Here is a 10,087-nt window from a genome sequence, read left to right on the forward strand (position 1 = left end):
GAATGCCTGAGAAGAACAAAAGCAGTACCCCAAATCATTAACTTTTGCACTTTTTATAATATATCCCAAACCAGTCAGATTTGTTTTTGAAAATTTTGTAGTAAAATAAAAGTGCTCTTTGAGGAAAATCTATGCAATTAAACAGCAGATGCTTAACCCCTGAAAAATAGAGGCTTATAACAGAAGTGCTGATAGACCCTTAACCATAGCATCATTAGCAGCAGGTGCTGCTAGAGTTATTAGTTTTCTAAATAGTTTTAATGTAAACATTATTCTTAAGCTCTAAGTGTAGCATAAGGGTTGGGATTTGCTCTTTAATTCTTTTTACTAGAAAGATACAGCTCATTTAAAATAGCTGGTAGATACAGAAAGCATAAATATACAGTAAGTTTAGACACTGATTGTACTAAATGCAACAATACAAAGAAGCAAACAGGAACACAAATGGTAACACAATAAAACTGTATTACATTTGTGCTTCAAATATTACAATACATTATATACAATAGTCCAAAATAAACATCTCATGCCAAATGACACAAAAAGAAACAAACAAATAACAACAACAACAAAACAAAAAAAAAACAACAACCAAAAATCCCAATAGCAAGCAAAAAGAATCCAGCTGTATGTACAGTACCTTTTTAATTAACATTCAACTCTGAACTGGAGCAATTTTCACTACATACAGATGCAGTCCGCCTTTTATTTCACGCAACCATTCTGTCTCCCTATATCTACGCTATTCAGTAGGTTCCTGTGTCATTTCTTATATACATGTTGAGCAAAAAAGATAAAAGAACTTAGTGCTTTGTATTCTTAATGATGTGGCATCAGATCAGCGAACCTGGGGTGCATAACCTTCTTTCATTAAACCCTCCTCATAGTCTGTCTGGCACAGAATCATGTTGTTCTTCAGGAAAAATTTGTCTCCAACGCAAAATCTGAAATTACAACAAATGTAGAAAAAAAAAAAAGAAGGTAGTTTCAAAATGAATGATACGATGTGATCTTACATGTAAGGAATGTACAACAAGTGTTCACAGTTTTGTTGTACCCACCACAGGGCTCACACTTCTGCTGTCTGTTGCGGCACAGACAGACACACAGACATAGACATGTATGCGAAAGCCCAGCAGAGACATCACTCTGGTAGCAGAATCAATTCTAGGCTTTCAAGACACGTGGTGCATGCAAGTGCTTTTGCTTTCTCAGCCAAAGGCTTCATTCAAAGCCCACTGAAGAATGTGGGAGTCCTGGATCAGGTCACCAGCACACAGATAAAACAGAATAAATAGCCAAGGCTACTGAGTTGATTGAAAAGTAAATGTACTGCTTTCGCACAAATCAGAAGGAAAACAAAGTGATCATAGACAGCAGAATGCCCATTTGACGTGCATTATATTTTTATTGTACAGACATAGCAATAAGAATTTCTTGTTATATTTCAGTTGAATATTTTACTAGAATTGATTTAAACGAGTGTTTATGAGAATCCTTTCTGGTATAAACACAGCTTTATATATATTGCAATGCAAACTAGAGACACACACAGGTATGCAGAGAGACCTTTTTTTCCCTTTTTTTTTTTTCTTTTTTCCCTGTAGGAATTGATTATAAATTTAGTCACTCAGCTAACTACTTTCTCTCTTGTGGTATCAGTATACATAGTTTTATACTATTATGTGCATCAAAATGATCCGATCGCTACAAAACGCTATGAATTATTTCATTTGATTTTCTCTGATGGGTAGGAAAATCACGTAACATTAGCTCTCCTGGCTGTCTGGCTTCAAACTTCGAGCAAAGTAGTATTTCCTAGCTAAGCGGTATGCTTGAGTGTAAGGAGGCTCTTCACAGACACCCCCTCAACCCTTCCCCCCAGCAAAGCCGGTGTTCTTGAGGATGCTTAAGGAACAAGTGAATAGGGCCAATGTATAGAAAAACAGTTTCCCTAGTGACTGCCTTGGCAGGGTTACATTCCTTTGTTTATAGTGAACTCTCCAGCTATAAAATATATTGGGAGGCACTGCTCACATTATTCCAATTAAAATGAAAGAAAGTAACCTAAATGAACCCCTTAACACCGATGTGAATAAATGAAACCAGTTTCTACCAGCTAATTACAGATCTCACTACATAAAGTATTGTTTAATGTGTAACAGATTATAATGTCCTTTTTTGTATAATTTTCAAATGGTGACATCTTGGACACAATTAGGGTCAGATATAAATGCTTGTGTTGTTTACGGTAGATTTAACAACAGAGTAGCTATGGGAATAGCTGTATATGTATTTAATTGTAACAATTTAACCTTCAAATAGTGGTGTCTGCTGTAGTTGACCCAGTAAAACTACGTAAATTACACAAGTTGACCTGTGTGACCTCAGATAGTGGTCTCTCTTTATCAGATAGTCAATTCCTAATGATGTTCAAGCAGAAATCTTGGTGAATTGTCACAGATTAAATTGTGTATTGAAAGCAGTCCTTTAATGTTTTGTGAAGTTGGAGGTTTAAATGAGTAGCAGTTGGACTGATTTACATTTGTGAAGATTGGAATGCTAGACAAACAGTGAACCCATTTATTTTCCAACTGGGTAGCTTTGGAAATTTATCCTTATGCTAGCTAAATAGATAGAGGGAAAATAGTGTAATAAAAAAGTGGATTGAAAAGAATTAGCTCTGCTCTTAAAGGAAAATTGGTTTGTTTATTTGTGGACTTTTTTTCTGTAGGATTACTGCCTGCTGCTGATGATGATTGAAAATAGAGATTATGGAATGATCCCGAAATCTTTAAGTTATTTATGGTCAAGACAGTTTTATAGAATTTACAGGTTCCTTCTGCCCTTCCCACCCCAATCCTGGTATATTAGGCTGCCAACAACAGAAAAGTGTTTTGAGTAGATGTGTTGAAATGAAGAATTCTTGAAGCAAACAAGTTCTTTGGGGGTTTCTCTAGTTTCCACCTTCTGCGTTGTTGTCCATCAACAGCACTCTGGACAGGAATTCTTTTGTGCATTTTGTTAGATTAGGTAAAGGAGTCTTAAACCTAGTGCTAATAACTAAAAGAGTTTTTTTCCCAAGGAAATCACATTAAAATAATAATAATAATAATAATAATAATAATAATAATAATAATAATAATAATAATAATAATAATAATAATAATAATAATAATAATAATAATAATAATCTTCTTTCTTAATTTCTTTTAAATGAATGTACTGGTTAATATGGACTGAAGCAGAGGGAATGAGATATTGGGGCAAATCAGTGACTACGTCACAATGATCCCAACAATTACTGATGGGGTTTGCACCTGAGACTTCCATCCAACTGTCAGCTGGGGAGACAACCACCTCTGCCTGCTCTGCAAAACCCACTGACTGAATGACCTGGGAATGTTATTCAGCTACATATTCCTTTGTGATCCAACATAATCAGAATAATTGGTTTAAAATATTTATCCAATGGAAAAATACATTGCTGAAGTGCAATTCACTTGCATGGCAGTACTTTCATGTACAGCTTCTTATGATACTGCTTGAATCAAAATCCTGGCTGAAGGATTTTGTTTTTCAGCCCTCAGAGAAGTGCCACAGTTTGAATTAAACTACAGCAGCTACATGAGGGAGTCAGGACGCCTTTCCCAATAAAAAGTGTCAATGTATTTTGCTTTTGCTATGTTAATATGTCGAGCCAGAAATGCTCTACCTATGTCTACATGCCATTTGACAGCTATATGCATGAGAGGCTTTAAATACACACAGTTCCACAAATCATTTACCTTCCAAGTGTGCAGCTGTCTTGCAGAGAGGCTGCCTGTGGCCTGTCTAGACAGGTTTGGCTGTGTGATAACCTGTGGGGAGGGGGTCTGTTTGCATGGTAGGACGCTCTCTGGGTTCATCTAGGGCTGGGTCTGCATGCTGTGGGTGATCCTCTGTGCCCTTGGGGGCAGCCTGTTACTTGCCATACTTATGGTCCAAATTCTGCACCCGCTTTCATACTGTGCAAGCTCAGTGCCTAAAACACTTTGGCAAAGACCAGCGCTGAGGCTTGCATATGCCCCTAGGTTTTAAATGTGTGAATTCTGCATTCGTTAGGTGACAAAGAGGTAAGCACCAGGTGAAAAACATCTAAGCTCCTGAGTACCATAAGACAAGGCAAGGCAATGAATGAAATGTGACAAATTCTGTCCATCCTGTTCCACACTTTCAACCTTACATGACTCTGAAGAGCAGATTTAGCCTCTTCTGAAGTCAAAGAGCTAAATCTTACAACTACTTCAGATTGGTTTTGCACACACCAGGATTTAAACCTTGGTCAGGTTTAAAATGGAAGGGTAAATTCAAGCCTAGCCTTCCACCTCCAGCAAACTTTTTTTGTCATGGAATTGACATAGGATGTAAATCAGGGCACAATTTGGGCACATATATCAAATGGAGTCAAGGAGCATATTGAGATGCAACTGGGTCAGGAGTATATAATGAGGCAAGACTATTACTCTTCTAGCAGGCAGATGGTAGTCTTCAGCCTTTCCTAAAACCCTCACCCAATTTATTTAATAGGCATGCAAGATGAACGGGGAAAATATACAATAGGCTGCATTAACATGCCAGATTGGACTTACAACCATAAATTGATAGTACTACTTTTGACATGACTGTGACATTAGTAGAATGACCATTATAATTAAGCGACATCCTACAACTCCTGTCATATTTTACAATGGCAAAAGGAGGGCCATTTATATTATAAAATGACCTCTGTTATCACCTTGTTTGGAGGGGAAGGTGTGCCTAGACTAATCACAAGTAGTATAAAACTTCCATTTTGAGAAATAGCTACTTCATTGTTCAGAACAGACATTTAAGGGGATCTCACTGCTGTCTGTCATCTTTTCTGATGTACAGGATGCATGTCAAGATATTGAAGACTTCTTAGAAAAGTGAGAGAAATATTGCTGTGAACAAAGATGGCTGTGTGTGAAGTGCCTCCTCCGGTAATGTCGCAACTTTGTCATTGTAGATAGAAACAAAATCTGGAAGCATCTAATTGTTTTCCTCTAGGATAAAGAAAGCACAGACTTAGTCCACCCACACCCTTCCACTCTGCTTTTTGCACTCGGGGATGTAACTTGTCTTCTGTTTTTCTTCCTTTCCTGTTTTTTTAAAAGCCAATTTGTTTCCAGTATAACTCAAATTAATGTTAATCTGTATGCACCAACCAAGAGCACCAAACCACTCTTGTATATCACCATTCATCAGTCCACACTTAGGGTTTACTAATTTTAGGGTTCTGTCAAAAAGTCCATTTATTATCAAAGGCTGGAAAGTGTAAGCTATGGCTGGATTTGTACATTTTTACTAGTAAGATATACTGTATATACACCAGATATATAGTACAATGCATAGAACCAAATAGTTCAACTTACAGTGACAAACTTGGTGTGCTTTTCATGTATTGTTTTTCCAAATGCTAGTATGGTGAATGTATTAATTTTTATCCTAAATTTAGAGGAGTGCAGTCAATGAAAATAAACTGTATTGAGGTTTTCAGAATTTATAAAATGAGCACACACAAAAATCTAACATTGGTGGTTAGATAAATACAGCCCTAGCATTACACAGCCCCCTCCCCCCCCCCCCACATAGACAGAGAACAAAGGCAGCATTGTGTGGGCATTTTACATTTTCTACCAGAGGTAAGTGTCTACAGCTACATCAGGACAGTGATTCGAATGAGTATGTAACTATTTTCAGTCCAGTGCCCATTAAAATAAAGGCTGTTTCAGATAGAAGGGTAGAGCTTTTCATTTAAATGCCCCTCAGTGATAGCAGATGGGGGTTTTAAACCATACCCCAAGTTGACTTCAGAAGGCAGACAGAAATTATGGCAGCAGTACAGAACAAGCTGCTAAAGCAGCCGGCAAAGAGTGAAAGGAAGGACACTGAAACTCTGGAAAGTGGGAAAGCCGAAGGCAGGCTGAGATCATCGCTGTAGTCAGAAGTGTCAAGCAAAGGCACAGCTAAGCCCACTTGCAAGATTTTCCACTCCATTTTGCTAGTCACACATGCAACCTGACAAAGTGTGAAAGGCAGTGTCTGTTTACAAGTTTATTTTTCCAGTGGTTCCCATATTTTTTTCCTTTAAATTTTATTCAGAAATCCACTATGTGGGCTACGGACAAAGCGAGCAGAAGTACTTCTGAGGAGAAGTTTAATGTGGTCACAGAAAAGAAAGGGGAGCATCCACACCATTAAGATGATGGTCACTAAGCTCTGCAGGTATTTAAGAGATGGAAAAACTTATATTAGGAAAAAGGTAGACAAAGACATGAAAGATAAAGGGATGCTAAAATGTTTAGGCTAGCAGCAAAGCTTGATAGTCATAAAATCCCTACAACTTTAAGCATTGGTAGAAAGAAAAAACAATGGTGAAGATGTCAAAAACTGGTGTACAGAGCAATTAGATGCTAGAGCTGAATAACTTTATTAAAGGGAAAACATGACACAGTGCCTACAAGATGTGAGGGGACTGGACTTGGTGGCTCAGGAGATCCCTTATAGTTCTGTCCGTGTCTGAAGTCCTGTCTACAGCCTATGTTCTCAGAGTGTATCATGTGAGACAACGAGGTTTTCCTCTCACTCTGAAAAATCTAGCTTTGGGAGTCCAATAAAATGGGGCAGGCACCTTACAAGTTAGTTCAGAGAGGGCGTTTATGGCCCAAACAAGAATCCCCAGAAACCAATGAGTTCTGATTACCATCCACACTGAGACTAGAGCTAGATGGTGAGTTGTGGGTACTCAAAAATAATAAAGCAAACAGTGAAGCTGTGCACGAAAGCAGAAAAATCACCAAATCCTCCTCAAAAAGCACTGATAATAGGCAGGCCCCTCTCTCGCCAGGCCACAATCAACTGTTTGAAGGACAGGAATATAAGGGTCATATGATAGCAAGCCTGAAGAGCTGGCTGCCCCAAGGATCAGCGTGATGAAAGTTAATATAATTAGTAGTTAGCTTGGAAGGCAGAGAGCATTAGAAGGAACAACCAGGCACAACATGACAGAAGACATTCACCATGGGCAAACACAAAGTGAATGTAAACTGCAAACTGAAGAAATGATTTAGTCTGCTTATGAATATCGCATATATTGTTACGAAAAAAAAATCTTAATGGTAGACAAGAAGTGAAAATGTCAAAACTCTCAAATGTAGAACTCAACTGACAGTATTATATGCTTTACAGTAGTGCTCCAGATATAGTATATTTGTGTCAATATGAAGAATATCCCAAAGGATTTAAAATTTAATGGGGAAAGAGAATGTGAAAGTGGGGCATAAGGTCAAAATAAACATGTACATTTGGCAATAGCTGGTGATCTTTGCTAGTTCTGTTGCTGATTTCTGGATATTTCTAATGTGATTGAATATATATATATATTCCTCTTCAATAAATAACACATTAGGGGTAGTAGCTGGAGTGAAAATGAGGAGTAGATCTAAGAAGTCAGCTCAAGAAGATTATTTTGCATACAAGGGGCAGCATGGATTAAGAAATAACATTAAATTGCTATGTTGTAAACTGATCCTCATCTGAAATCTGCTGTTTGATTTTCATTGGTCTATTTTAACTAGAGGAAGAAAAAAAGCAGCTGAGAATGGAAACTGAAGTTGTTAATGGCATGATGACTGAAATTATTCAATTTAAAACAAAAGAAAGAGGTTTCATAAAATAATATATAAATATATATGTATAAATGGGTCAGGTGTCCAACATTTGTAGCTTTTATTGTTGTTATACAAGTAATGAAAAACAAAAGATTTAAAGCCGTTTATGAACGAGTGTAGTCAATGGAATGCTTTGCCATAGGAAACACAGAAGAGCTAAGTTGGGGTATCCATGAAATAAGTTTTTTTTAAAAAAACAACAAAATTAATTCTTCAGTGTGCCACTAGACTCAAATTGTGAGGAAGAAAGGTACCCTACAGGCAGTATGTTTTATTAGGCTCCTTGAGAGCTATTGCAGTATAATCAGGATTAGGGCCACTTTTGAGAATTTCTGAAATTCTTTGAAACTTCTGGAACTGCTCTCTGTTTTGAGTAGATGAACTCGATTGTATTTCAGGTAAATCAATTACTTTGATCCAAGCCTAAGGCTCTCATAAGACTATTTTGGCAACCACTTGCCCAAACTGCATGCAAAACAAAAATCAAATAAGAGACTAGACTGAAGGCTCAGGGATGACACGGCTAAGAATTATTAAATGTCCCTGGCATGCTCCACTTCAGAAGCACCTAACAGCACTTCCCCAGTGGGAGTCAGTGGCCTTAGGGCACAGTATGATGCATATTAGCTGCAAAGTGAAATTGTACATTAGTTCACACTTGCTATGGTAAAGGAAGAATATTAAAAATAATCACAACAGCTTTGTTTTTTGGGGAAAGAAAAACAAAGTTCACTTCCTCAGATCCAAGAGTACTAACTATGATGAAAATCTTTTGTACTCAGGGTACCAAACATTGTCTGCTTTGCTTGACTGATGAAGATTAGCTGACTTCTTACATTAAAGAAGTTTGTCTTGTATGGGCTGAAGTGACAAGACAATAACTAAGTGCTAATTGTGCATAACCAACACTAAAGATATGCAGTCCCATTATGGCATGTAATAAATGAAGCGAACAACAGAAATATATTAGGCACTTTAATAATGATACTAGAACAGTGGTTTGCAGAAACAAGGATGTGAAGGGTTTAAGAAACGAAATCTAGGCGTGTGTGTGTCTTACTTGAGTGGGTACTACCGGGAGGCTCTGCGTGCTTTACTTGGAATACAGCCTTTTAGTTCTGTGGCAAGACAAAATTGATATAGGACTTTAAATAGCATTAGAACCTATAATTACTTTGCATTATTATATAGTTTAAGCAGTGGTTATTACTTGCCTGGTATTTTAATTTCCCATGCAACATGATGAAAAAGGTCAATTTGGCTTTTTTTTAAAGAGCGTAATTGTAGTGTGCTGCACTTATTAGCAGCTGTACATTTTATGGTTCTTTAGGGATGTTTGATTTTTAAATGACTATAGTGTTACAAAATAATACACTGTAGGACAAGGTGAGTTATTAGGAAAGCTTATTTTAGAACTGTATCTAACTTTGTCGTGTTAAGACTACTATCTTCCTATATTTTTTGTTACATCTCTAGAAATATCTATCTCAGTTTTCTTCCCACTTGAAAATGAAAAAAAAAAAAAGAAAAAAAAAAGGCTATAAAACTCTAAATAGGAATAGGATCATGTAATAATTGAAAAAACATAATTGATACGTTAAGGAGTGGACATAATTGGTTCTATCTTTTCCTAGACCTCGTAGAAGTCAATGGCAAAGCTGCTAAAGACAGAGTTGTAAATTGGAGTCAGAAACAGAGCTTCTGGTGAAATCTCTAACAGGATTTTGCCATCACTCTGAATGTAGTTACTAAAAGTTGGGCTATATACGCCTCTGAAAAATTTAGTTTTTATAATTTTACCATTTTTGAACTTTGGTCTACAACTGTACCAAATGTGTGACTCCTCAGATCAAAGTGTCGGGTTTGGATCCTCAGATTTCTGTAATTTACAGTTAGGAGGTGGAAATAAAAATAGGGCATAGGAAGTCCAGTGCCACTACAGAGAAAATGGTGGGAACAATGTCTTTTAAATTGAACTGGCTACAGTTCTAGCAACAGGAAGAAACAACACGTAATTTAAAAGAATTATGTGTGACAAAAATGAAGAATTCAAATGAAATTAAGTGACAAATAATAAGGCTCTCTATTCTACAGCAAGGGATCTCAAAGTCTTTTATAAATATTAATTAATTAAACTTGACAGACAGCCTTTCAAAGCAGAGGAAGCAACAATATTCTTGTTTATTGGTGTGGGATTTGAGGCACAAAAAGTTTTCTGGCCAAGGTCATACAATATATTCTGCATCAGTCCCAGGAAAAGTATCCATGTCTTAATCTTGGGCTTCCACTACTGGTAGATGTTTCATCTTCACTTGAAAGTATGTCCACACCAGAGCTGAATCAACACTTAGCGT

The 10,087-nt window shown here is 37.0% G+C and overlaps 1 protein-coding gene across 3 annotated transcripts in view; it reads right to left on the reverse strand.

Annotated features, from left to right (window-relative positions):
* Window positions 1–603: 603 nt before the first annotated feature.
* Window positions 604–10,087, reverse strand: part of LMO3 (LIM domain only 3) — a 59,043-nt gene continuing 49,559 nt past the window's right edge. For 2 of the 3 annotated variants that reach the window (XM_032200313.1, XM_032200321.1), the window contains one exon: window positions 604–944. In XM_032200313.1, the coding sequence (XP_032056204.1) occupies window positions 839–944 (106 nt within the window). In that variant the 3' untranslated portion in view covers window positions 604–838. Of the gene's footprint in view, window positions 945–8,800; window positions 8,852–10,087 lie in introns of those variants that run through there. The other variant, XM_032200328.1, reaches the window with a different exon arrangement.

Source organism: Aythya fuligula, chromosome 1 (genome assembly GCF_009819795.1).
Source record: "Aythya fuligula isolate bAytFul2 chromosome 1, bAytFul2.pri, whole genome shotgun sequence".
NCBI classification, from domain to species: Eukaryota; Metazoa; Chordata; class Aves; order Anseriformes; family Anatidae; genus Aythya; species Aythya fuligula.